Raw genomic sequence first — 27,802 nt, 5'->3', positions numbered from 1 at the left:
TGTGATTTTAATTGATATTGTATCTAGTCTTGTTTTTTTTAATTATGATTTTTTAAAAGATTTAAAAAATATATATATATTTATTTATTTTAGAGAGAGAGAGAGAGGGAGAGACTCTCAAGCAGACTCCACGGAGTGCAGAGCCCGACATGGGGCTTGATCCCAGGACCCTGAGATCATAACCTGAGCGAAACCAAGAGTTGGATGCTCAACCGACTATGCCACCCAGGCGCCCCTTTAAAGACTTTTTAAAGTTTATTTATTTAAGCAATCGGTACCCCCAAGGTGGGGCTCAAACTCATGACCCCAACATCAAGCGCCACATGCGTGTTCTACTGACTGAGTCAGCCAGGCACCCCTAGTCTTGCTTTTTTATTTTACTTGAACGTAACTCTTTTATTGTCTATGACTTGTATAAGCACTGAATACCTTTTGTGGAAGAAGGTAGAGAAGGAAGAATCCATACTTACGTACTTTTCGAACAATAGCTACTCTACCATTTACTGAGAGGCGCCTATGTGCCAGGCACAAAGCCAGGCACATCCTACATCTATCTCCACTTCTCATATCCGTGTCCTGTCCAGATAGGCACTATTCTCATGTGTTGGATTGGGAAACTGAGGCTTAGGAAGTAGCTTATCCATGTACAAGAGTTGATGATGAATTCAGAACCTAACTCGTCACTGATGTATATGAGTCCGATGAGACAAAGAATCGCCTGTCCCGAGAAAGCACCGAAGCACGGTAGGTTTGGGCCTCAGCCAGCAGCTGTATCCTCTCCAATCTAAGGAGAAGGGCACAGCTAGAACTGGCACGGGGGCAAGAGGGAGAGAGGCTGGGGCCAGTGGGCCACACAGGGGATCTGAGGAAGACAGGAGCTCTGAAGGAGGATATGTGATCAACAGGCTGGGTCAGAAAGCTACATACTGCCCCCTTACCCAATCCCCTTCTCCCCTGTCTTCCTCCTGGCCTCCCTGCCTCCTTGCAAACAGCTGTCTTGCCCTCTTCCCAGGCTGCTGCTTTCCGGGGAATCAGGGCCACAGGCCACTCTGGACTCTCAGGCCCCACCCTGCCTCTCTTCCCCGGGGCGGGGCCTTCCCTGCAGCCTGGTGAGAAGGCTTGGGGAAAGGCAGGGCAGAGGGTCCTGCCACTGAGTAAGGATTTTCTGGGGCTGATTTTCCCCCTGGCCAAACCACTTTCGTTTTTTTTGTTATTCCCTTCTCTAATGAACAATCTCCAGGCTTCTGTGCGCAGGAAAAAAAAAGGGAGGGAGGAGCAGAGAGGGCAAGAGAGGCCTTTCATGAACAGGCCCATCTGACAGAGGGCTCTGCTCAGTTCTAGACCAGAGGAGATACCCTTCCCACCCGTGGTGCTAGGAGCACCCCCTTCCTGGAGACCACCTTCAGGACTCGGCTTGCCGGCAGCCAATGGGAGGCTAGGGCCCACCCAGGTGGCCTCGCCGGCCAATCACAGGAGAGCCTTGTTGGGGCGCTGCCCGCGGAGGGAAGGGGTTTGGTCTCTGCCAGGTGCGGAGAGATGGCCCCAGGCTTGTCCGTACCTTGTCTTTGGGGTTCCTCCTTGTGGGGCCGATTCTTGCCGAGCTTCATGGCCGAGAACACACTTCTCCCGGCTCTGTGAGGCGGGCCGCCGGAACGAGGTGGAGGGAGATGGACGCCAGGAGGAAGACAACACAAACACAGGAGAGCAAAACCCGAGAAAGAACACGTAAGAGAAAGGAGTTTCATACTCCAGCCTCTCCCGAGATATCGCGGGGGCCAGACTTTCTGAAGCGGGAGCCAGGAGGGGGAATTAGGGCAGAGGAGACCCCACCACTTGCTCCTTCCCGGTGCCTTCACGCCACTGAGGAACAGGCCAGGGCCCAGCGATCAGAGAAGGTGACCTTTGGCTGGAAAGAACAGTTTTTATAACTGGAGCCCTCCCGGGGCCTGGGCTGATCTCCGCTCCCTCAGTCCGTCTTAGAGCTCTGAGCTCCACCATGCCTCTGAGCTTATCCTCCCTGTCCGTGTACCCCACCTCAGCTGGTTGGAAGGAAAGCCAGATGACTCGAGACCAAGCATCAGGACAGACGGACAGGAATAGGATCAGAGGGGCAGAGGCCAAGGAGGAGGTGGGAGATGTGGCTGAAACAAGCGGCTGGGTTCTCAAATGGCGCTGGTGCTCAAAGCCTACCTTGTCTTTTCCAACCTTTCCATGCCCTGGGATTCCCCTTGGTCCCCAGTGAAAAGGAGGAGATGAGCCCTTTCCCATCTGTCTTTGGTGCTGGCTTCCACCCCTTCTACTTGTCCCCGCTCACTATGAAGTCCCCCCTTTCAACCAACCCCCAAGGACGTATGGCAGACTCCATAGTTCCTACCTCTTTCTCTGGCTTGGAGTGGCCTTGTGCCCCCAGGCGAAGGGCCTTGCAGTCAGGGGGGCTGAGGGAAGGGGGCAAGGGCTGTCAGTGTCCCTTCAGTGATGTCCCTGCAGCCGAGCCTGAGGTCCCTGGTGCCAGGTGGGACCCGGAGTTGGATCAGTAGGGGGTAAAGTGCAATATTCCATTACCCCATCAATATTGCATGAGCTGGATACCTGACTCCCTCCTCTTCCCATTCTCCTCCTCCTGGGCGTAGCCCTGTCATCCTGTAGGCCCAGGTGGGGCGAGATGGAGGCTGCAACTCTGAGCTCGCCTGCAGCAGAGCCCACCCACCTTTGGGTCACACATCTCCCTGCAGGGCCTTGGCTATGGTTCCCAAGACCCCCTGCTCTTTATACCAGGTAATGTGAGGTTGGGCAAAACCTTTCTGTCCTCGTAGGGATGGCCATAAACCTCAAGCCCCTCTACTCCGGGTTGGGGTCAATCTCATTCCCTCAAATCTGGCCCTACCCTAACCCCAGGCCTTTCTTTTCTCTTCTTTGCTTTCTTTACACCCAGGCAAGACATGGCGGGCTGTGAGTCTGCAATCCAGTGAGAGAGCAACCAAGAATCCCTCCGTGTGTACCAGCTCACAGCTTAGAAAACACCAGTGTATGCGTGGTTTCCTAAAAAGCCATGAGGTGAGTGAAGGAAGGCTGGGGTAACACCGATGTGTCCGCACTGACCAGCATCATGTTGTCTGGAACATCGCAACAGAGGAGAGTGAAAGGAAGCTTCTCCTCTTCTAATAAGGGGAGGTTTATACCTATGTGCCAATAAGAGATTATCCAGTTTTTCTTGAGCACCTACTATGGGCCAAAGGCTTTTCCAGATGTTTGCTCATTTCATCTTCATAGCAATCCTGGGAGGGACACAATTCTTTTCCTCATTCAACCCAAGGAAGGACTCAGAGGCTCGGAGCACTGGAGTTGAAGCACAGCAGAGCCCCTGCCTGCTAGGCCGTCAACTCCTGCCCCTCAGTGCGATGGGGTTGCACTTCTCTGTCAGTGGACAGCCCATCCTGACCATTTGGAACTTTGGTGAAGAATCACCAGGCCCTGTGTTTATAGGTGTAGGTGTGGGCCATGGGCCAGCACAAGCTGCAGATCGGGATGCCGTCTGTGATGAGTCCCACAGACTGCCTTGGTTTACTCACAGAGAAGGGGCTCGTTCACAAATTATCTCAGCCTCAGTGCATTTTGGGAAGAGACTGCCATGAAGGTTAATGGCTGGTGACAAAATATTGAACAGGTCAATGACCTCATCAGGAACAACTGAGTGGCTGTGAGAAAGGACCATCCTGCCTGGCTCACGCTGAGCCCCCATGGGATTGCTCCCTGCCTGGTGGCCTTAAGGGTGGGGGAACTGGTCCGGAGCACCCTCTGGCCCCTGAAACAGGTTGCCTGCCTAGTGTGGGCTCTCACTCTGCTTCCTGTCTCAGTGTTTGGGATTCCATTCTGTCCAGCCTTCCTGCTCTGACTGCCGCTCTCCTGGATTACCCAGGAGTCTCCTGGACGGCCCTATGCTTGACTGTACAATCGCTTCTTGGCCATTTCTGGGCAGTGCCTTCCTTAGAGTCCCCAGCCCCATGCTGTGTGTGACCTGCACGATGCCATCACACGCAGCCTGCTCCTTACCCTTCACCCCTTCGGGCTGCCCCTCCTCCCCCATCCTGTTCCCCTTGCCCTAAAGCTCCTGGGAAAGTGCTCTGAGATGGTAGGTCAAAGCACTGTGTTGGGTCCGAAGCAGGCTCTGCCTGGAGAAGCCAGCTACTTGGCATCCTGGCACAGGGTCTGTATCTGCTGCCTGAGGCCTGAAGGGGGTTCAAGTAGCAGGGAATTGTGGCTTTCTGATGCTGGTCCCAAGTAACCCACCGAAGTGGAAAAGGGCTTGGGGCCTCCCTTAGGCAGTTATGACCCTTGAGTTTGAAAGTCACTTTCTTCCTTAAAATAAACATATTTGGAAGCAAAAATTGAGACCTAAAACCCCCCAAAAACCTATACTCTCCTACTTTTCTCCACTGTACCCTGAAGCCACAGGAGAAAATGCTCTTCCTAGGCCCTGCATAATTTTAAGCATCTCAGGTGGACGGGTTCACCGGTGGTAATCCTCTGTGCCTGGAAATATCTCAAAATGATTTATCCCATAATGAAAAATGCAGAATGTGTAGGGTGAATGTAATTTCCGGAATTCTTACAATGGGCTTTCCACCTGTTCCTTTCTCCCAGACTTGCTCTTCAGGTCATCTGGACAGCGTGCGGTCCAGCGTGATGTCACCGGCTCGCACCGCCCTTCTGGGTTTTCTGATTGACGACACATCAGAAGTTCATTCTAGAAGCAGCCTTTTCTTCCTCTTGCTTCACCGCTTCCCGAAAACAGCATGCCTGCTCCTCTTGGCAAAGGGTAAAGGTGATTTCTGGAATGAATGCTAATTTAGACAGGGATTGCCGAAGACGATCCACTGGTCTTAGAGACTTAGATTTCCAAAACGTGGAATTTGTTGACTAGGTGACTGGTGCGCTGGTGTACTGAGCTTTTGTTTTTGTTTTTAAATAAAATGCTGCATTTGGTCTGAGTTCTTTGATTACTAAAGATTCCATGCGATGAGAAAGAGACAAAGAAAACAAGCCAGTCATCAACTCAGTGAAAAACTACTTTGCAACCGAGTGGCTCCTCCTTCTTGGCCGCTGGAAAACAGAAGCAGGAGCCAGGGCAGGTGGGCCTCTGTGGGCGCTCTGAGGATTTAGGGCCACATTTGGGCTTCCCCGTTGCTGGATTCACTGCAGGCAGAATGATATGCATGTAACAATGTAGACCACTCTTACCCTCTAGAGAAAAGATTTTAATATTAGTTCACTCTTCTGTAAACTCCTTTTTTCATTTCTGGACCTGATGATTTCTTTGCTGGTTCCACGGCTCAGATCTAGAAGGATGTCGTGGCTGGGGGACTGGCTGGGGGACGCACTTGGGGCCCCAGGGGAGAGTTTGGTATTCAGAATGACTTGGGAACATTGGCCAAAATAAATGCAGTGAGCTGGGCATTACACGAATTCAGGTCTCTGTATTCTTCTGGAGGGAGTGCTGTGTTGAGCGTGGACTCCAGGCCTGGCTGCCCACGGCTCTGCCCTGAGATGGCCTTCAATCCTCACAATCCAGGCTCACCAGCTCAGGCCTCAGGTAATCAGGAGGGACTCCTGCCCGAGAGAAACAGGTCTCTGGCTCTCTGCATTGTTGAAACAGCCACATTTTCCCAACTTGGGGGCATGTGCTCCAAGTGCCCCTTTGGTGGGTTTATTTCTTTCAGTGCCCCTGCCCCAAGTACAGCTAATTTCATAATTACAGGCTGTAGGGTTGTTTTTCAGCGTGTTGAATTTCAGTTAGTTTCAAAGAGCTTCCCACATCTGGGCAGGACAGGTCGACCCTTCATACAAGAACCTGTCCCCGAACTGGCCTGTTTGCCCGTGGGCCCTGGGGGAAGCAGGAGGCTCGGGAGGCCCTTGCGTACTGAGGTGCACGGTTCGCCAGGGAGCAGGTTCCTCAGCTCTTGCTGCTGCCCGAGCCCTTGCAAGACTCCGGCAAACAGCATCAGGGCAGCAGGCTTCCCACCTCCCCACAAGAACCTCTCTCCGCATCTCACGGACTCACGGGAAGCACGAGCCCCTTCAAGGCAGAATCCTCCGGTTTTTCCTACTGCAACCTGCACATATCTCCACTGATTTCTCCTCAGGGGAGCTCCAAACCAGCCAGCTTTGCCACATGATAACCTTTCAGAGATTTAAAACTGATTTTAAAACTTTCCCAGGTGAAAAAGAGTTTCGACTTGTTTATAATCTCTTTTTAGCAATCTCATTTCCCTCCCCTTTCAATCCTCCTCCTGCCCTACACATTAAAATAAGAATAAAAAATGCCAGTTGACTTTATCCCACGTGTTGACTGGAGATGACAAGAGATTCGGATCAGGTAACACTAGGGAACCAGCATTTTCTGCGGGGCTACCATGTGGCTGCCCCGTGAGGCGCCTCAGCTATGACCAGTCTGCGTCGCTGGGGGTCTGGCTTGGGACACACTGGGAGCTGGAAACCAGGGAGGGCCCTAGAGCATTGCCACTTGCAGACAGAGCCTGGGGGAGGGACAGGTTGCTCACACCTCCTCTGTAGGCCTTTCATGTCTAAGCGTCCATGCGGGCCTGACCCCTCGAAACCTCTCCCTATGAGCGACTCCCAGCTCGGCACGGCATCATCTCTCACACCCCCCGGATTCAGCTCTCTGGCTCCCTCTCCAAGCCTGGCATGAGCTCTGCCTGCGCTTCTTCCCTTGCGCAGAGCCTGACACACTCCTCAGTCTGGACTTTCCCCACGCAGTGCCATCGCCTGGCTGTGCTCTTGCTCGTGTGTAACAAGCGCGAGTTGGGACTCAATAAGCTCTTGCTGAAGTCCTGGACGGCGAGTCCCCGGGGGTCCCAACACAAGCGGAGGTCTCAGCCCACACCCGTGCTGACCACCCCAGATCCGTATAGGCACAATCCTGGCGTCCCCATGACGTCCTCATGTCACCTAGTTTTTAGCTTATTGGCACCACAGTCTGGGGCAAATCTCTTAACATCTCTGAAGCTCGGTTTCCCTATCTGGAAAATAAAGACCACATGCTTGGCTTTTCAGCTTGCGTCAGTGTGTTTGGAGAATTGAATTAAATTTAGAGTATAGTCAAGTGTTCTCAACTCCCCAGGTCTATTGTAAACTCTGGGTCAGAAGCTAAATTCCCTCTGTTGTCGTCCTAGCTCTCCTCCTATTCTGGGGCAAGTTACTGCCCCTCTCTGGGACTCAGGTTTGTCATCTCTAAGAAAGGGCTGTGGCCCAGAGGCCCTCTTCAGCTGGTCAGCCCTGACTACTACTGCTCCTGTGAATTCCCCAGGATGCTAGAGAGTTCCTGGGATGGCATGTGCTTCTGGAGGACTCTGTGAGACCTACTCATCAGCCCTGAGCCTTGAACCTTTCTAAGCCCCTGTGGCCCCTTTCACCTGGCTTCCCTACCTCTCTGCTCTCCCAGACAGCCCCTGATCTCTCCCTCCCGTAGGAAGCCGTTCGGGGGACGGAGATGGTGAGGAAAAGCAGAGGTGTTCATCTGTTCATCTCCCCTAGGCTTTCTGGGGCTTCATGTTCCAGCCACCCCGTGGCCACTCCGGGCCCAGAGTCTGTCCTCCTGGGCCTCCAGGCCTGCATGTCCACCTGCCCAGCCCTGCCTTGACTCTTAGGGGGGAGGCAGCCATTGGCTTCTTGGGCCTCCCCACTCCTATGCCTTCAGTCACACCCTCCCTCACAGGGAAGCCTAAGGGCCTGGCCCATGGGTGCAGAGCAGAACAGGGAAGTGGAGGAAGAGTCAAGACACTGAAAGGAGACAGGAGGGAGCGGAAATCAGCAGGCCCAGACACCTGCCAGCCCCCACCCCGACCCTCCCCCCCATGGTCAGATGGACAGACCTCCCTTGCCCTGCCATCCCCCGGTGCTGGCTCCACCAGGGCAGCCCACACCCATGCCCTTGGAGATGGGCCACCCCGACATCGGCACCCTGTGGTGAGGAGCCTTTGGGCCCCATGGGGTCCGCCCTGGCCTGGGACACCTACTTGTGCTCGCCATCTCTGCCTCCCTTGGTCTTCTCTCTGCCTTTGCTGAGTAGGGGGAAGAAATGAGGAGACAAGGAGATGTGAATGAGAGGGTGTGGACCAGAGACACTTGTAGACTTAGTCCTTGGCCCTCTGACCACCCACTCCCCAAGGGCCTCCTTGTTCCAGGGACCCCTCACCCCATAGCTTCTCACTTCAACCTAAGCATGCTGGGCAAGGATTGGGTGGTCCCAGGCTCTGCCCTAGTCACGGGAGTGGGGCTGGGTGGCCACTCTCCCAACCCTAAGTCCAGGAGAATCTGGAGCCTTGAGGAGGGAGAAGGCCTCAGGGTATCAGCTGCTCTCTTCCATTTCCAGACAAGGGTTTGTGCTTTCTAGTGTGGGTCTCAGATGCCTCAAGGAAAGCAAGGTTAGATAAGCCTGGTCACCCTCCAGGCCTGGGCCACCCTGCATCTCCCCACCTTCTCCCCTGATCTCCTCCAACGGAGTGGCCAGCTCCCAGGCTCTGAGGGCCTCCAAGAGGAAAGGTGGGCCGGGAAGATTCTAGGCATGTGGCAGTAAGAGAACTACCACTCTGGGGCCCTGAGCAGGGTAAGAATGGTGCTCTTCTCCCTGTTTAGGGAGGCTTTCAAAAAACCCTTCTGGAATGTTCTCTCAATGCTTCCCTGATGCTGTGGCAATGAGGATGAAGAAAAAAAAGCAGACAACAAATTAGTGATTTTTTTCCTCTCCTTGTTCTGCATTGGCCCGGGCCTTGCCCAGGTAGACAAAACTTCTGAGCCCTGACAGCTCAGAAACCGAAGGCCTAGCTAGATCATGGCTGAAGTCCAGCTTTGGCCAGTGACCCTTTCCATTAGGCAAGCTGGTCGGTCTGTAATTCTTTTCAAAGTAGTCAACATCAGCCAGGTCACTGGCTGTCAAAATCAGCTGATCAGAGAACAGCTCACTGCAGAGAAAGGGAGATGATCTCAGCAGCCCCGTGCTGGCCCCAGGCCTGGCTGGTCTTGGGGGCAGGAAGGTCCAGCGTGGGCTGTGGGCCCCCACTGGGACACATGTGAAAACTGCATGGGGCCTGTTCCAATGGAACAGGAGCTTCAATGAGCTTTTGACAAGGAGGGCTGAATGGGAGATTTACCAGCCCCACCCTCACACTAATCCAAATAGGACTGCCTTTCTCTGAATTATGGGTTCAAGTTTTGCGGGAAGTTTGTTTACTATTTTTAAAAGAACTCTTTAATCCTGTAAAATCTGAAAAGCATTGCAATAGAGGAACCACAGGGGGAACTGTATCATCGAGGATTGGCCAAGGATGGAACAGGAAGATGGAATTTATACACCTGAACAATAAAACGTGGTGCTGCTTCTCCTTCCCTCTGGGTTTTGCCCTGTAATCTCAGAGAGGCAGGCTGGCCCAGGGGGGGATCCGCTTAGGCACAGAACAAAGGCCAAGGCCTATCATGCACCAGTGCCCAGGGCCCAGCACACACTGCCTAGCCCATGCGTGCCACGCCTCCTCCTCACATGCTCCAGGCCTCTGGGCCTACAGAGGGGCTGCACACAGGCCCACAGTCCAAGTGTGGAAATAGAGAAGGGAAATGGACTGTCTTCCTGTGGAAAGATAATACTACAACTCCTATTAGGACTTCAACTAACATTAATAATAAAGCTTCAAGGTTCTGTGCTCAGCTTGCCCTCAGTCACTCCGCCAGGAGCGGTAGGGGTGGGATGTGAACTGGCCTCTGGCCTTGCTGCAAGGGGCCCTCTCAGTGAAGCCCGGGACGCGTCTGACTTCCCTCCTACAGTCCACATTATGTTTTTAGTGTCCCACCCCGACTGGGTAAATTCTGTGTCTCAGCCAGCATCCTCTCTCTCTGAGCCTTGGTTTCACACCCTGTCCCCATTGCTCTGGGTGTGCCACTGAGAGCAGCCACGGGGTGGGGGATTCAATATGGCAGCTTGTGGGGAACTCTAGGTTTTGCTGGGACCCAAGTGCTTCACGGTGCCAGGCCTTACTCGAACACTCGGCCCTGGGATGGAGGGGAACCCAACCTCGGGTGGAGTGGCTGGACTGGAGAAGAATCTCCTAGCACCACTTCACCCCTTATCCCAACATGGCCTTGACCCCGGCTCCTCTACGCTGTGTGAGAGCTCCCGCGTCTCGAGCTCAGCCTGGTGAAGGGAGGCAGGGAAGAGGTCATGGGAACTGGTGAAGCAGCACTCTGGGGGCGAGGCTGGCTGTACTGACACCATGCACACCCCAGGACACACACTGTGGGGATATCCTGCTGCCCTCTGACCCCAGGTACAGGAGTGGGGGATCACTAGCTTCCATGGACCTCTGCTGGGGTGGAGGAATGATCCATAGGAAGAACAAGAAAAGTGGTCCCCCCTTGCTCTCCCAAGATGAGACCCAGCAGGGAGGAACCCAACAGGAACCTCTACGTTCTGAGGCAGGGGCGCTGGGCAGAAGGAGGTAGGGCCATGGAGGGCAGGAGGGCCAGGCAGGTGGAGAAGATGAGAAGAGAGAGTCACAGAATAGAGGGAATCTGCAGGAAAGCCCCACGAGAAGCTGCAAGATTAAAGCTGGGGCTCCTTCCTGTCCTTCTGGATGTGGCTCCTAGAGCCACCGCCGCCGCAGAGCCCAGAACCCAGGGGTGAGCACAGCACCCCGGCATCACACAGAGAGAACATACATGCATGGGAGTGTGTGCAAACACCCCGGCACGTGTGAGTGTGCGCATACGTGTTCGGGGCCAAGGTCTCCTCTCCCTTCAGAGACTGGGGCAGGTGTACCCTGACATGCAAGGCCCAGAACGCTGATTTTGTGCTTCTGAGAGCAAAGTGCCCATGGGGTTGGTAATTCAGTCCTTCTCTGCAATGCTGACAGCTATGGGAGGTGAGGGGACCCCCGTGAGCAAGTGAGACCCCGCCCTGGGCCCGGGCTGCTGTGAAGCTCCGGCTGTTGGCAGCACCGTTGGCGGAGCCCTTGGTCCAGGGTGGGGTGGCTGGAGCCGAGGGGGAGCTTAATAACAGGGCCTGGGCCCAAAGGTCTGATCGTGCTCAGGGTGGAAGCTGGATGGGTGACACGGAGACTCTGGAAAGGAAGGAGGACGGAATCAGGCATTGGCTGAGCACCGACCACATGCCAGCTACCACGGTGGGCGACCCACACGTAGCGTCTCATGTGACCCTAACGCTCCTGAGGGCCATCAGGGTTGGCCCTCTTACAGGTGCGAAAGTGTGGCTCCAAAGAACAGAGCTGGGATCTGAGCCCTGTGCTCTCCATGGCACTGCATGGCCTTCTGGAACACTCCCATGGTGTTTTACAGACAGCTGGCCAAAATCAGGGGCCCCTGGTTTGGGACAGAGACTAGAGAAGTAGGCAGAGTGGCTCAGAGGGCACGAGACTGACCAGAGCCTGAGATCGATGGAACCGTGGCAGCAAAGTGTTAATAGGCTGCTGCTGTTGGGTTAGGGGGCACGCTTGGACAGAGGGGCCAGCACACATTTCCTGAGGTCAATTGGGAGAAATTTTCAGGAAGAGACTTAAGGCCTTGAGAGTGAGTGCCCTTAGGTAAGGGGAGCGTCTACCGAGGCCTTTCCTGGAGTGGTGAGGACAGATGGCTGGAATCCAGCCAGGGGGCTCAGAACCTAGAGGGAAAGGTGTGGGGTCCCCAGGACCTCCCCACAGTGGCCTCCTCTGTCATCCATGGAAGAGCCCCTACCAGTCTGGGGCGGAGGCTCTTTCCTGTCCATTCACTCCACCAGCACCCCCACCCCCACCCCCAGCAAGCACCCTACTGAGTCACTGCAGACAGAGAAGAGTGGACTCTCACCCCAGACCCCCATGACTCCAGATGACCAGGTGAGACACCACTGTTTGCCAGCAATGAGGTTTCCTTGTTGCTGGTGATGGGCCAGAGGAGAGACAAGAGAGACACTTGATAGACTGAGCACCTTTATCTGCAAAGGGGTGGCCTTTTCAGGAGTAGATGGAGGGCAAGGGGCAGACGTGGGGAAGACTTCCCTGGGGCTCAGAGGCTAGGCACATACATCCTCTCCTCCTGTCCCTTTGTTGGCCAAAGCCTTTCTGGAGGGTTCTCTGGTCCAGAAGACGGTGGTTTCCTACCACGTTCCAGAGCTGACAGGCCTGGCTGGTTGGCACTTATGTGACCAGGGTGAGACATGACACTTAGGGCCTCAAGGCCAACTATCAGGCTCTTGTCGGCACCCACGCTCCTTGGCCCAGAGCTCACAGGCCCCATGGAGGCAGCCAGAATTAAGCTGTAGGATAAGCCCAAACTCTCTAAAGCAGCTCCACCTTCTCCCAACCACCAAAGCGTCCTCCTCGAATGTTCTCACCTCTTCCCCACACCCACCCTGCTGGCTGTGTGGTGAGGCCTGGCAAGGGCACTGTCTCCAAGGTACTCTCAGTGTCAGGGCCGGCAGCCCCAGCAGCAGCTGGGAAATGGTCCAACATGGGGCAGGGGCATCTGGATGACAACGGGCTCTGACTGTGGCTGTCACCCTCTCCCAATTTCCAGTCCCGGATAAAACCCTTCCTCCTGCTCTGGCTTCCTGCTGCTGCGCTGGGACATGCCACGGGAAGGTCAGGGAGAGGTGGGAAAGCGCAGCCACGGCTGAGGAAGCCCTCTATAGAGGAGCCCTCTATAGGTCTGGGGACCAAAGCTCCCCATTTCGCTCTCTGCATGCACTCCTGTCCCTACCGTCAGCCTCCCGGCCTGCTCTCCTAGGACTGAGAGAAGAACTGGCTCAGCTTTCCTGAGCTACAGGAGCCAGGGAGGGCAGCCCTTGCTGTCAAGAGCTCCCAGAGAGCTGTTTCATGTGGGTGCTACCCATGAGCTTGAGAGTGTCCCTGGGTCCCTCAGGATGTCACAGTTAGAGAGGAGCCAGGATGTTCAACCCATTCCTGTAACAGGCCCAGAGGGCTAGGTGACTCGCTCAAAGTCACTTTGCTAGTTAGTGGCAGCGAGGATAGGACTTAACGGAACTTAGCTTCCTGATTTGGGGCCAGTATTCCTTCCCTGCACCTGCTGGCCCTTGCGAGCTTCAATCTTGTGCCCTTTCTTAGAGCCCAGATGCAGTTTCTGACAGCCCCAGCCAAGCCAAGCTCTTTCCTACGTGGGGACAGAGGATTGCGACCACATGGTGCCCTCTGTGTGTGTTCCCTGGCTCCCCACTGGGCCCCTGCTCCTCTGTCACCATTTCCAGACCAACTCCTGACCCTTTGCACTGTTCAGCTGCCAAGAACCTGTTCGTCATCAGCCCTGACATGGGGTAGCACTCGGCACCCCAGTTACAGCCTGTCCCTCCACGGTCCTCCTGGCTCTCCTATCAAAAGGGTGGGGGGTGGTTCTCATTGCTCTGGGCCGCATTCTACAGTTTAGGAAAGACAGTGAAGAGGGTATGTGATGGCCGAGGGTCACAAGACTGGTAAGAGGCAGAGCCAGGACTCAGACCTGGGTCTCCTGGGGCCAAACTGCACGCCCTTTCCACCGGGCCTGCCAGAGTCTAAGAAGGACAGGCTCCCAGCTGGTCTGGATGGTGCCGCCCCACTCCCTGGCTGGCCCAGAGTGGAAGGCTCTGTGTATTTGCCACACACAGGGTTCCTTTGACCTTGTTACCATTACTCCCCACCTGGCTCCCAGGGTCTTAAGCTTGTATAGTGTGTGTGTGTGTGTGTGTGTGTGTGTGTGTGTGTGTGTGTGTGGCTGGAGGGGAGTGGTTCAAGTACAAAGAAGAAAAGCATATTTGTCTCATAAAAATATAACAATTCTCAATTCAATTGCACTGATTCAGAATCTGTGTTTTTCCAGAACAGGGACCAAAGACACTTTTTTGGAAAGGGAAGGCAGGAGGTGGGAGGGAGGCAGTCACAGGGAGGGGACATCTCTTCTAAAACTTTAGACTAAAATCATTGACTTACCTGCATTTTACACATTATTCCCAATAAACTGGGAATCTATGGCCCACATTTTATTAACTTAGAGTCTGTCTCTCTGATTTCTGAGAATAATATAATTGCATTTCCTTTTTTGGAAAAACCATGCTTTTGAAATGAGCATCCTGACACCTGTGTGTGGCAGGACATTTGCAGGTGTGAGTCCTAGACACTGAGGGGCCAGGATGTCAGGATGCATTTTTCTCAACAGAAGAGAGGCTGTGTTCTGACCGGGCCTTTGGCTTCCGCCTGGCAGGAAAAGGCCTCTCTCTCTTGGGCCTCCACTAGGCCAGGGTGGACGGCAGGCTGCCAGGGGCTGGCCTGGCATGTCCGCGTCTTGGACCAGAGAGGTTAGGGCCCCCTCCTGTCTGCCTCACCCATTCTCTTGGGGGGGGGTCTAGCCTCTTCCCCTCAAGTTAGAGCTCATCCTCCCAGAACTCCCTCAGGGTAGTAGGAGGCCTGGCCCCTCAGCCTGATTCCCGATACCCTGAGTCCCAGGTGAGCCCTGGGGTTGGGAGACAAGTGTGCGGGGCACTGTAGAAACACCTTCCTGCCTCTTATATGTCTCTCCAGCAACTCAGCTCTGGACTCTGAGCCCAGTCAGGCCAAGAGGGGCCTTTGAGGGGGACCAAGCCCCAGGCATCCTCCCAGTGTCTTTGGGGGTGGTGGGCAGCCAGGGGGCCTGGCCTGTTACCTCCGGAAGCTCTTCTCGCCTGGTGTCCGGCAGCTGGGGCGGGAGCCAGGGAGCAGCCCATCTGTCTCCTGGCTGTCCTTCTCTTCCTCATGAAAGGACTCGTCCCCCAGGAAGTCTCCATCATCCCAGGAGCCCACCGTGCCGTCTGTGGCCTGATACCGGACCTCCACGCACAGGACGGTCTGGAGGGAGAGAGGTGGGTGGTGAGCAGGGGAACGCGAGGGCAATAACTCGTGCATGCCGCCGCTTTGTGATGGTGACAGAGTGCTTTCACTTCCTTCAGTGGCTGGAGGAAGACAAGCTGGGTGTTATCCTCCCCACACCTCCACTTTGCAGACAAGCAAACCGACGCTCAGAAAGATCGAGAAGTACAGACCCAGTCAACTTCGTGGGTTCTGGCTCCTGGTCCTTTGCTCCTCCCTGGTGCCCAAGGTAGGGGGCCTACCCTGGACAGTTGAGTCTAGACTGCAGGGGCTCTGGAGTCCACCACATACATAATCAGATCATTCAGTGGTCCTAGCGCAGAAGTCGCCCCCTTGTCCTCAGGAGCAGGGCTGACCGCCCCTCGCTCCTGAGGCTGGAGATGTGCTAGGAGCTGAGCCCCTAGGAGAAGAGGCCTGGGTACCTCCAGAGGCCCGGGGCTGGCACTTCCTCCTGCTCATCTGACACCTGCCCTCCTGGTCTGGAGGAGGGACTTGGGGGTCACCCTGGGCCTTTCTCTGGGGGAAAGTGGAGCCCCAAACCTGGGCCCAGGCTGTCTGTGCACCTGAGAATCCTGGCCGGGCTTCTTGCTCTGGGTCCTTGGGCCACTTACCTCCTTTTAGCTCTAGTGTCTCCCCGGTGCATAGGGAAGACTCATTCTAGTCCCTTCCTCAACCTGCGTGGGTGTCAGGCTGTCTCCCAGCTGTACTTGCTTTTCCTCACAGCTTGGGGATTGACTTGCTCCTGCAACCCACACAGGCAGCCTTCGCTTGGCACATAGGCTTCCAAATGCCCAGGCTTCGACTTCCCCAGGGAAGGAAAAGGTACACGTATTTTCTGAACCCTCACTGTGCTAGGTGTCCTGTTAAGATGCTTTACCATAAACTCCTTTGATCTTCTCAATAATTCAACATACCCTACCTAACGTATCAGAGTAAATTACTTGCTCAAGTCACACAGCTAGGACGTGCCAGTACTGGGATCTGAGCCCAGCCGGGCTGACTCCAATCCTCACGTCCTTCCGCACTGAGCCAATGTGGCCCTTTTGATGTGACCAGGGATGGCATGGCGGAAAATGGTGGCCTGGAATTAGAAGTCCTGGGTCCCAGTGTTGGCTCTGCTGTGGACCAGCTGTCTGACCTTGACTAAATTCATTCCCCATCTAGGATGTCAGGGTTCCCATCCACAAAATGGGAAGCAGAGGTATGCGACAGATGGGCTAGATCATCTGGAAGTCCTTTCTTCAGCCTGATTCTAGAAATACAGAGCATGGACTGTGCTGCCTACTCGTCCCTGCCTCCTGTCTCTCTCATCTCACTTCCTCCCACTGGTGTCCAGAGCTTTATCGGTAACCCCTCTCCCCTTGCTGGGGTGGCTGAGCCCTCCGGACTTCAAGAAACCCCCAGCCCACACCTGCCCGTGGAGAGAAGGGCCTGGCTGGGGCCAAGCTGTGAAGTCCGGAATACCCTCCTGTTCTCTGCAAGGAAGTATCTCGAGACACCAAGACACTGGGGGAATTTCTGGGCCACCCTTGGCACTCCTCGGAGGGGGGTCCTTTCATTCTGGCTCCCTGTGGCTGCAGCCTGCCTTCTGAGGCTATCCTGCTGCCTACCGCATAGGCCCATATGTTATGTAGGATGCAGGTGAGAGACCCAGGGTATAACCCCATTTTACACACAGGTAAACGGAGGTCAGGAAATAGTAGTTACCAATATTACTTTATGTATTTACAGAGCACTTATAAGGTGCCTAACTATTCTAAGTACTATCTGTGTATTCTCATTTAATCCTCAGAATGATTCCCGTGAAGCAGATAGTATCATGGTGCTCACTTTGCAGATGACAGGTAACCTGCCCAAGTCACACAGTTAGTGGCCTGAGGTTCGTAGGCGGGGGCTCAGTGAACACAGTGGACCTGAAGGAGCTGAAGGGGACAAATGCATCAGAGCAGAGCCTCGGGTCAGAGTCTCCAGGTTAGCTCGTTCCCTTGCTTTGTTGGAACAGGTACCGAGTATCTACGGACTGCGCGTCATTCCAGTGCTCCCACTGGAAGTGCTGGGATGCGACAACAGGAGTAGAAAGTGAGGTCTCTGCCCTCACAGAATGGCTAGTCTCAGAGAACCTCCAGTGCAGGCCTGCAGAGTGAAGATCGTGCCCTGGAGTGGCCAGCAGGGCTCAGCCTGGCCTTCAGACGCTGTCCCCCTTTGGGACAGCAGACCCTAATGTGCCCGCAGGGTTCCAGCCATGGCCCCCAGGCTGAGGGGCTCCGGCAGTCTGACTTAAGTTTCCCCCTCCTGCCTCACCTCGCCACCCATTAGGAGTGTCCCCCAGAACACGTTATGCATGGGAGGAGGCAGGTGAAGCAAGCCCCTGGGGGACCCCACAAAGGGCAAGTCCAGGGACTCTCTGGGGCAGACCCACCTTGATGACAGCGTTGTTGTCATCCATCAGTGTGTCGGTCACCTCCACGTGCTTCTCCTCCACCACCCTCTGCAGCACCATGCGGAAGGTCCCGATGAGCCTGTGGACGGCAGAAGGGGTGTGGCAGTTCCACACGAAGAGGCCACAGTGAGGAACTGACATCCCAAGGGGCTGTGACTGGCTGGGGAGGGGGCTGGAGAGACCGAGGCCTTGCTTAGTTCTAGGCTAAGCTGTGAGTGGTTGTACGTGTGAGACCCATTTCCCTGGCAGAGCTCATGGGCAGTGAACAGCCTGGGGGGATGTCCCCAGATGGGGGCTGGGTACCCCCTCGCTTGTGTTCCTTGAGCATGTGGAGTTGGGGTTCAGCTGAGTCCCTGCCCAAATGTCCAGTGTGGAGGTTGTTGGGGAAGGACCAGAGGTTCCTGGACACACTCTACCCACCACCACCACCACTGGCTCACTGGTCCCCGGATTAGTCCACAATGCTCACACCTGCATTCCGCAAGCCCATTGAGGGCAAGGGCCCATCTGGTTGTGGGAACCCCAATTCCCACCTGACAGCAGAGGAGGGGAACACAGTGCTACGAAGAGCACAGTCCTGCACTTAGAGGCTGGGACCTAAAGCCCGGTTCTGACACCAGCCCGTTACCTGCCTCCCTGACAACCTCGGCTCTCTCAGTCCGGCTTCTCCTAAGATGAGCCAATAATCCCCGCTGCTCTGGCTGTTAAGAGGGCTGAGATCCTTAGCGCACGGAGCACAAAGTCAGCACTCCAGAAGCAGTCTGGTGGGTATCGAGGGGTGTCGCTCTGCTGTGAGCCTCTCCAGAGCGGGGACAGGGGTAGGGGTGGGGGAGCTATGTGTCCTTCCAGCACACAGGAGATCGCAATATCTGCTGGTGAATTAATGAACAACAGTGGGTGCCTAATAAATGCTGACTGAGTTGACTTGAACCTCATTTTACCCTACGGTTTGAAGGTTATTGCTCAGGAAGAGAATGGGGTACTCAGAGAAATGTTCTCACACGGTGATTCCACATGGGGTAGATGAAAATGTTCAACCATTTCTGGTGGAAGCGGCAAAGACTGAGGGGAGCACCCACAGTGTGTGAGAGCCGAATGGGCTTTGGGGTCACCTGGTGCTGCCCTTGATTCACAGAGGAGGAAGGTGAGTCCGAGAAAGCAGGAAGGGACGCAGCTAACAGGCAGCAAATCCAAGTGAGGTGAGGCTTGGGGCGAATTCTGATTTCAACAGACAAGTCGGATATCTGTGCTCTCCTGAGGACCACAGAGGGTAGATACAGTTTTTAAAAAAAGCCTCCCATCTGTGTGAGGGGAGGAAGTGGTGGGAGCAGCCCTAGTGGACACACATGAAATGGCTCCCCCCAGAGCTCAGAGCCCTATCCACCAGCTGTCCTGCCTCCCCGAGGGCAAGACTCTTCATACCACTCCTCCACGGGAAAGCCTGACTAGGCTTCTGGGTGCTTCGCAGACCCTGCCCAGCGGAGGCCTCTTCCCTGGAGGCGTCCTGGCCTCTCCAGGGCTTGGGCTGTCCCGGCAGGGGGTCAGGGGACCTAGAGCAGCTGCGGCTCAGTCTCAGTTTTGTCTTTATGTCACAAGGAGGCGGGTGGCTTTGCAGCCTCGGTGCTGTGTCGACATTCTAACAACAGACTATAGTTCTGAAAATACACAGGCCTTTTGGTTTTAAATCAGCGGTTTTTGAACTTCAGGATAAACAGAATCTTCTGGAGGGCTTGTGAAAACATAAATGACTGGGACCTCCCCGTCCACGGTGGTGCTGGCAACTGTTTAACAACTGGCCGGGAGAGAAGGACAGTCCTGACTCAGAGCTCCCTACGATCTCTGCGGGGCCAATACTCCCACCATGGCCAATTTCAGGCTTCCAACGTGTGGTCACTGAACTCCCAGAGATGGGCACCATCTGCTCTTGGGAGCGGGTAAGAGCCAGCTCCAGGTCACCGTTGGCCCCACCTGCCACCCTGGAGTCTCATGCCTCAGTGGGGTGGGCCCGAGAATAGGTATTTCTGACAAGTTTCCAGGTAATGCTGATGATGCTGGCTGGCGAGCACACTTTGAGAATTTCTGTCCACTACTGCCCTTTGCCAACGGGCCCTTTTAGTTCTAGTAGGATCCACTGAGCCCCTGCTGAGTATGGGCACTCAGGCCCGTCTTTCCTGGAAGCTGCGGAAGAAGGATCCGCAGAGATGCTGGAATATGACAAGAGACCCCCAGGGGGCAGGATGGAGCCATCTCCTCCCTATCCTCCCCTGCAAGCGCTTACCAAGGAAAGTCTCAGACCTTAGACTTGGAGGGCCCAGAGAGGAAGGTTTGCCCAGCATTTTGTTAAGGAGGAGTCCCTTCAGCATGCTCCCTGACCCGTGCTCTCCACCCCCTGCTAGACACTCTGTGACGGGCATCTCACTACTCCACAGCTGCTCTCGCTGCTTTAACCACACTTACTACGGTGGTGCGCCTTCTGGCAAATTCCCTACTCCGCACGCACTGGTCTGAGTCTTGTCCACACGCAGACTAAATGCCATCCTTAACACGAGCAGTATAGACAGCAGAAAGAGGCTGGGCTCTGGTGTCAGACTGTAGGCAGCTGTGTGACTCTGGCTGGCTCTCCAACCTCTCTGAGCCTTGCTTTTTTCCCCATCTCCTCCAAGGAGGTGATACTACCTGCTACAAGAGCATTGAAGTGAAACCCGGCTGGGCTGCAGCTGCCGCACTCAGAGGCCCGCCCCTCCTCCCACCATGACTGTGGGGCTCGCTGTCTGGACAGCCCACACTGTGCTGGTCTTCAGTGCAGGGCAGGCTCTGGGGGCAGATGCACAGCCTCACAGAGCCAGGGTCTATCTGGGGCCCAGAGGGTGGGGCTAGGACCCTGGGACCCAGGGGGTGGCTTAGGGGGCTTTCACTCCTCATAGTTTCCCCACAGCTTTCAAGCAAGTGTCCTGATACTGCTTCCCACAGAATGCCACCGCCCAGGCCCCTCCAGAGACATTCTCTGGGGAGGGAGCTGGTGCAGGGAGCCCTAGCTCTGACCTGTGGGGTGACTCCCTGTCTACCTTGGCTGCCCTTGTCCAGCCTGGCTGCAAACTCAGGGAGGTCTGCCTGTTGCCTCTTCTCCTCTGGGTGGGTAAGCACGGAGAAGCTGCCTGGGAGGGAGGGTGGCCCGGGTGACCAGGCAGGATGAGCTCAGAAGCCCTTGGACAGCAGGGTCCTTTCTTTGGAAAGTGGAGATGGAGGCCGTTCATCCTCTGGGAAGGACGCTGGCCTAGGGGTCAGGAGGTCTGAGCTGAAGACCAGCTCTGCCCTGCCCTTGCTGTGTGTTCCTGGGCAAGGACCCTTGCTGGGCCTCAGTTTCCCCAAGTTAGTTGAAGGGGCTGGGACCTGACTTTCTGTCCTCTGATAGCTTGTGGCCCATTGAAGTTACCCATCACAAAGAGGGGACCCCCTACAGGGCCCACAGCCACCCAGGAGGCTGGACTGGCCCCCGCAGAGTGGCCAGGTAGGCTGAGCAGGGGAAGCAGGGAAGGGGCCTCAGGCATGGATGGGCTCAGAGACTGACCACAATAGAGTGGCAACCCGGCACCAGGACCTGTCAATAATTCATTGCTTTCCCCTGGGAGCCCGTGTCAGGTGCCCAAGGCCTGGCCAGGCCTCCACTGCTCTCTTGGCTCCTGAATTATTCAGAAGTCCCAGGAGACTGGCACTTGCATCAGGCTGTTCCCCATCAACAGTTCTGGACAGGGAAAGAGGGACACACAAGATCCTCTGGACCTGACACCTTGTCCTCACAGGAGGTTCCTGAAGGAGGACCTCATTCAAGGCAGGCTGGGCAGACCTGGGGTCTCCTCATGCCTGACCAGGACTCGCTTCCTCCTGGCAGCCCCTACCACCACTGGAGAAGGGGCCAGTTCCCAAGCCACCCTCTGCTCCTAGAACAAGTCTCTTTCTCTGAGATAGGGGGTAGTGAGATCAGACCCATAAATTCTGTTTCTCATACCAGCTTCCTTTACCTCAGTTTCCCCAAATGCATCAATCATGTGACTTGGCTCTCACCTCGGAGTGCCCTGAACTTTTCAGAGAAGAAGGATCATTTGGATTTCTGCTTCCAGACCCTTCCACCCTGCACACCCTCTGCCTCCTGACCCCATGGGGCATTTATTCATTCATTCATTCCACAAAGTAATCGGGGGCCTGCTCCCTAGCAGGCACTGTCCCAAGGGCCAGATGTGGCTTTGCGGGCTGTCAAGCTCAGCGCAAACCCCAGAACCTCCCCCTCAGCTCAGCTGCCCCATGAGAAGGAGCCTGGTGACTCCAGGGTGGGGAGACCTGAGCCCCACTTGACTTTGAGCACCCTGCCCTCCCACTCCAACCCCCAAGCTGGCCTGTGTCAGGATGGGCCTTGTGTTCCTCATGGGATGGCCACTCCTTTTCCCCATCCTTTCCAAGAAAATGAGTGGACCCTTTCCCACCAGGCCAGACCTCCCCTGGAGGGGTTTCCTGCCTCCTCTTGGGTGGAGCAGAGAGGGTGGGGAGAGAGTAAGAAGGGAAGAATTAGGTTAGGAACTCCCTTGCTCTGTCGCTCTCTTGTTGGCATTTCAGAACTAACTGAAGCCTGAAGTTTCAGTGTATTCACTGGGGTGGTATTCAATTTCCCAATTTAACAAATACTTCTGATTTGTTTATAGCAAGAGTTTTGATGTTTCCAAGGGTTTCCAGCATTTCGGTGACTGTTTAGCGGCTTTCACCGTAAAGAACTACCAATCTCGATCACGTCAGTGGTGTCCATGATCACTGCTCACATGCCCTGGTTTTCTGGGAGGTCCAGTAGGAATGGGAGAAGGAAAACAGGCATCCTAGCCCCAGCCCTGCCACTGTCTAGTGGCCTCAGTAGGCTCTCAGTTTCCCCATCTACGCAGCAAGGGTTGCACTGGCTGGGCTCTGAGGCTTCTGGAAGCTCTGATATCTGCATGTGGTTCCCTGCTCGGGTAACTGGATGCCTCCCCTAGCCCTCAGCTTCCAGTTCTTCCTTTTCCACACCCACTTCAGTGTGTGTGTGGGCCCTTCTGCTCCTGTTTCTCCTATCCTCACAGTTCACCCGATCTCTCACCCTAGGGAAGAAGGTTTTGCTTCATCTTGGGGGCGCCTGGTGAGTGTCTCACTAACTTCTCTTGTGGATACTATAGCAGCTGCCTGAATGATGTGATACCCCAAAAGGCCGAGGGGTGCCTTCTCTGCCCTGAACATCTTCCCTTGTGGCCCTGCTAGCAGGCCTAAATTCCCACACCCATGCTCAGCTGAGATTTTGTGAGTTCTCAATAAAAACCACAGAATCCTTGAAGCCTCTGTGGTTCGGCCCAATTCAAAAATCCCCATTCACAAATCCCCTCCACAACACTGTGATCCACTCCCTCTCCCAGTGATGGGGAGTTCACTACTTCCCAACATCTCATTGGTTGGAGAGCTCTGGCTACCTTTCAGCTGTCTACTGTCTGCCAGCAATGAAGCCTAGTCCTGGTCCTGCGTCTGGGCACACATCTGTCTTTCCTCTTCCAAATGGCAGGAAACTTTCTTCAGGGACAGGTACAGTGACTTAATCTCTCATTTCAGTACCTCCAGTGACTAGTGCAGTATTTGCCTTGTACAGAATACTTGCTCAGTGAATATTTGATGAGTGATTGGAAGAGTGGATGCATGGATGGATGGATGGATGGAGAGATGGATGAACAGAAGGATGGATGGAAGGAAGGATGAATGGATGGAAGGATGGATGGAAGGATGGATGGATGGAAGGACAGATATATGGATGGATGGATATGTCCTCTGTGATTTTCTCCTTGAGGCTCTCATCCACTCGTCAGACTTAAAGTCCTTTCTCCTCCAAGCTTTCAAGTGAAAATAAGAATTTTAGAGAACTTATATTCACCTTTGAGTTTGACAACCTCCCAATGCTTCAAGCTTTCATGATAAGAATGGTTCTGATGAGATTAACTAATATGATTTTTTAATGTTATATAAAGAAATGTATTGACATTTGGGAGATTTGGGCAACCCAAGGAGCTGCCTACTGGTATTCTCTCCAAAAAGCATTAGGACAATGGAAGCTTCATCCCTCACCTCTCCTGCCCTGATTGTTCGACTTCTATTAATATGAGCTAGGATTAGGCCAGCTTTTCTTTCGTTTGTAGTCTCCTCCCACTGTTGAGTAATACTGCACTCTCACTGAGTAACATCCCCATGCTTTTCTGGACATCTTGCTCTTCAGCCATGACCCCCTTGAGTTGGTGTAAAAGCAACTGGTTTTGAATCTCCAAACGAGATTTTACATTTATTATATTTAGCCATCATTTCAGACTGTTCAAATCATCCTGAATTCTGCTCGTTGCCCAGAGAGATGGACGGGAACTCCTTTTACTGAACCCTTAGTAGTGGTAGTGCTCACGTGGTAGGTGTGCTTCACTGAAGAATGCAAGCTCCGTGAGGGGAGGCACTTGCTATCCTCAGCACCCGGTTCAGTGCCTGACACACAGGAGGCACTTAGTAAACACCTGGAAGAATGAACGCATGTATGGATATCTATCTCATTTAATTCTCACAGCTTCCTTCGAGGTAAATACCTACGCTTTCTACAGGTGAGTACATTGAACTCAGAGAGGTTATGTAACCAGCTCAGGGTCACACAGTAGCTGAATGAGCTCAGAATCTGAGATCAGGCTTTCCTGATTCCCAAACCACTGCACCAAACTGCCTCAGAGCTTCTCATCCTCCCCGGGTGTGGCAAGTTTGCCCTCAAGGCTGCAGATGGTCTGCTGGAGTACATTATCAGCCATTCTGTTAATTACTCTGCTGGGAAACTGTCACCCAGGACGGTATAAAGCAGAAGACTTGAAGAAGGGGACAGGAAGCTGAGATGGCGCTGGGGACAGAAGGAGTGAATGGGAGGGTAGGGTGTTCTTGGCTGACACTGGCTGGGAGTGCTGAGGGGCTCTGAGGACAACATGAGAGAGCAAGGAGGGGGGTCTGCGACAGTCAATCCAGGGTAGGCTGGGGGTGTGAGTCCCCTTTTACGCTCAAAGGACAGGGTAGCCCAAGAAGCAGGGCAGGCCCCCGGCCCCTTCAGGCCCCACCTCTTCCACCCCACACTTACTTGTTGCTGAAGACTTTGCTGTAGTTGAAGATCTGAATCTCGAGTATCTCATTGCTGTCGATGCTGCTGGCCACTGGCCACCGGAAGGTCTAGGGAAAGAGAGACAGCTGTGGCCTCAGATGGAAATGACAGGGTATGAGTAGGAGACGGATCCCTGGTAAGGTGGCCCTCCACATCCACACAGTGCTCCACGGGGATAAAGTTCACACCTAGAATCTCATATAATTCTAACCACTCCCTTGTAACATGGGCATTATGACCCATTTCTCTTTCAAAGATGGTGCTCAGAGAGGTCCAGGGACCTACCCAAGGTTGTAGGGTGAGTGCAAAAACCTAGGGCTAACCAGGACTTCAGACTCTCAGCCCAATTCCCGGGGTGCACTCAGGAGGGGGTGGTGCAGCCAGGATGGAGTGGGCTCCAGGGTAACAGCCAGGATTGTGGGCATGGGCTTGGTTTTTGCTGTGTGCTGAGTGGAATTGTAAGCTTCCAGCTCTCTCCTGCCACAATCATGCTGGCCCATCCTGGCCCCCCCCCATTCAGGTCGAATCACCCCTCACACTGGCAATGTTATTTGGGGACAGACTTTAGCTGTTTAGTGTTATTAGGGTCAGACCCACAGAGGAGGGGTGGTCTGTTTCCAGCACACTATTTCTAAATTTACCCTCACCACTTCTATCCTGGCTTCATTATTAAATCAATAATAATGATGAACAGGAAGTTGAGTGGGATTTTTCCTGATGCCCTAGAAATGGCAAGTGGGGCCCAAAATAGAGACTAGTGGTGCTAAGTACCCGATCCTCTAAAGAAAGCTGCCAACAGGCAGAACCAGGCACCTGCCTCAGGGCTTCCTCCAAGGCCTGCGACCCCCAACCACCACCCCAGCGCTCCTTCTTCCTAGGGTGGAAAGACAACTGCGGAAGGGAACAATGGCAACAGTCATATCCCAGGCCCACGTTTTTGTGGCCCCTTCCTAGGAGAATTGCTCAGAGAGGTTGAAGCACCTACAGGAAAGGACATCTGCCCGGGCAGGGGACTAACTGGTCTGGTCCCCAGGCCTCTAGGGAGAGGCCGTCCTGGGCAAGGGCAGTGGCCATAAGGAGCCCGACATGCCACCACTAGGTGCGTCAAGTACGCGGTTTCTGCTCTGTGGGGCCAGGGATGCTGCGAAGGGGGGCCAGGCTCAGCAAGCCCGCCCTCCAGGGAAGGGGTCCTCCACTTGGTGAGGCTGTGGGGCTATGCCCCCCGTGGCAGGAGCTGAGGTGGGGTGGAGTCAGGGGTCCTTGGCTGGGAATCCTTACCATGTGGGAGCTGCTCAGGTTCCCCACAGGACCCACCCCCCCCACACACACACAGTGCTCTATGAGACAGCGTTTGCAGGCCGGCTGTACTGACAACTTCCAGAGCTGGCTGGAACTCGCCAGAGAGGTTGCCACACCACAAGGAGGGGCCACGCCCATGGCAGTGCCCCCAGAATCAGACCACGTCCCCCACCCCGGGCTGGAGCGGGTAGGGGATGCAGAGGGCCAGAGCAGGCGACCCTGTCCCACTCCATGTCTGGAGCCACAAGACCGACAGAAGCGAGAAGTCCAGGCCCTGGGCACAAAGAAGATGCCGGGCTGGAATAGCAAACCTTCCTGGACTGGACTGTGAATAACTGAAGATGATCAGAAAGCTCGGGGCTCTGCTCACGATGCCGCTAAGAGATGGTATCGACGGGGATTTTAACCGAACAGGTGGAAGGGAGTGACTTCTAAATTTGTTTCATTTCTTTACCCCACCCCATCCAGACTGCTCGATAGTAATAATAACGATAGTAATGCTAATAATAGCTGCCATTTGTAGAGAGCGTTTCATTATGCAGGGGGCTGAGTGGTTTAGATGCACTAATTCATTTAGTCTTTACTGCAACCCAAGAGGCTGCTCCCGTGTTCTGTTTCACACACAGGGAAGCCAGGCCTCTAAGAACATGATTCAGGGAGCTCTGGTGTTGGTGGCCAAGAAGGCCCTGGGGGGGGGGTCTCTGGGAGCTGGCCCTGCCAGCCATTCTAAAGCTTCCTTCTCCCAGACTGGGGGCCCAGAGGCTTGGGGGGCGCTGGGCCAGCTTGGTAGGTCGCTGCCCAGTGTGGGCAGGGCCTGTCTCAGGACAACAGCCTCATGTCGCTCTCTTCAGTCCCAGGAAGGGTTCAGCTGGAGTGGGCAGATGAGAGAGGAAGAAGCAGCAGAAGGAGAAGGGGTGGAGGCCGGGGAGGGAGAGGGTTCAGAGCGGGGCCTGGGAGGACTTCAGAGGCCGTGGAACAGAAGGGCAGGATGAGCGGGCAGCCCACCCTGGCCCGCCGGCCTTGTTAAGCAGCTTTTGCTCCTGCTGCCTGCACCCTTCCAGGGCGGCCCAGTGTGTGGTTTTCTTAATGAAGTTGCTTTTAATCGAGCTGCAGGGAAATAAGCTAGCTCGTGAAGGCCCAGCTCACCAGCCACAGCACCGAGAGGCGAGGCCTGGGGAGCCCCCGAGATTTGGTTTTCATGGGATGAAGAGGGTGGGTGTTGGCTCCACCTGAGGGTGTGCAGGTGGGGTCTTGACTTTGGAAGGAGAAGAAGATTAGGAGGAAAAAGGAGGTCACTGTGGCAGTGGCACCATGACAGGAAGGGGTCCTGAGCAGTGACATTAATGAAGTGAACACAAAGGATCAGCAGAAGTCATTTCTGCTCACCGCCAGGCATTGAGTTGCCTGGTGATTGGGGTGCTGTTTACGGGCCAGGAGGGTGACAGGAATACTGAGGGGTCGCCACGGGCCCATACCCCGAGCAGAGCGTGGGGGGTCTGGGCGGGCTGCCCGCACAGAAGACCCCGCAGGAAGGGCCTGGATGCACCGCCTGGGGGGCCTTTTCCAGAATGTGTCACATGTAGTGTTTCGGGGAAGGAGCCCCAGGAGGCAGGGACAGCGAGGCTGGGATCAGGGGCCAGTGACCGCGGAAGCCAGGGACTAAGGCCGTCCCAGGGACTCCCGTGTGTGCGAAGAGGAGACTAGTCGTGAGGGAGTCCGCCAGCTTGTGCCTCTGACTCCCCTCCTTGCTCGCTCCCGCCCCTCTCCTCTCTACCTCCCTTGCCCACCCCCCTCCTCTGTTCTCCTCTGCTGGCTGCCCTGCTTTCTCCTTACCGCCTCCATTCCGACCTTCATCAAGTTTCTCTGGGGGGGGGGCTCGGTCTCTGTTCCTCTCTCAGTGGTTCTCCATCCTGCCTACACCTCAGAATCACTTCCAGAAGCTTTTAACAATCCCTGGGCCCAGGCTGCATTTGAGACCGATGACACTGCGTCCCCGGG

At 54.9% G+C, this 27,802-nt stretch overlaps 1 protein-coding gene and 1 long non-coding RNA gene across 8 annotated transcripts in view; one reads left to right on the top strand and one right to left on the bottom strand.

Moving 5' to 3' along the window:
* OTOF (otoferlin) overlaps positions 1–27,802 on the bottom strand; it is a 95,018-nt gene that overhangs the window by 36,951 nt on the left and 30,265 nt on the right. For 4 of the 7 annotated variants that reach the window (XM_034659782.1, XM_034659785.1, XM_034659779.1 and 1 more), the window contains 5 exons: positions 24,485–24,573; positions 17,311–17,410; positions 14,689–14,870; positions 8,034–8,078; positions 1,559–1,632 (listed from right to left, as the gene is read on the bottom strand). In XM_034659782.1, coding sequence (XP_034515673.1) covers positions 1,559–1,632; positions 8,034–8,078; positions 14,689–14,870; positions 17,311–17,410; positions 24,485–24,573 — 490 coding nt within the window. The remainder of the gene's footprint in view (positions 1–1,558; positions 1,633–8,033; positions 8,079–14,688; positions 14,871–17,310; positions 17,411–24,484; positions 24,574–27,802) is intronic. The other 3 variants (XM_034659784.1, XM_034659786.1, XM_034659780.1) reach the window with 1 other exon arrangement.
* Positions 1,623–4,794, top strand: LOC117802046. The gene is made up of 3 exons (XR_004625062.1): positions 1,623–1,725; positions 2,933–3,054; positions 4,642–4,794. It is a non-coding gene; the product is annotated as an uncharacterized LOC117802046 (long non-coding RNA).

Source organism: Ailuropoda melanoleuca, chromosome 4, assembly GCF_002007445.2.
Source record: "Ailuropoda melanoleuca isolate Jingjing chromosome 4, ASM200744v2, whole genome shotgun sequence".
Classification (NCBI taxonomy): Eukaryota; Metazoa; Chordata; class Mammalia; order Carnivora; family Ursidae; genus Ailuropoda; species Ailuropoda melanoleuca.
The sequence above is the reverse complement of the archived record's forward strand: the minus strand, read 5'-3'. Positions and strand labels throughout refer to the sequence as shown.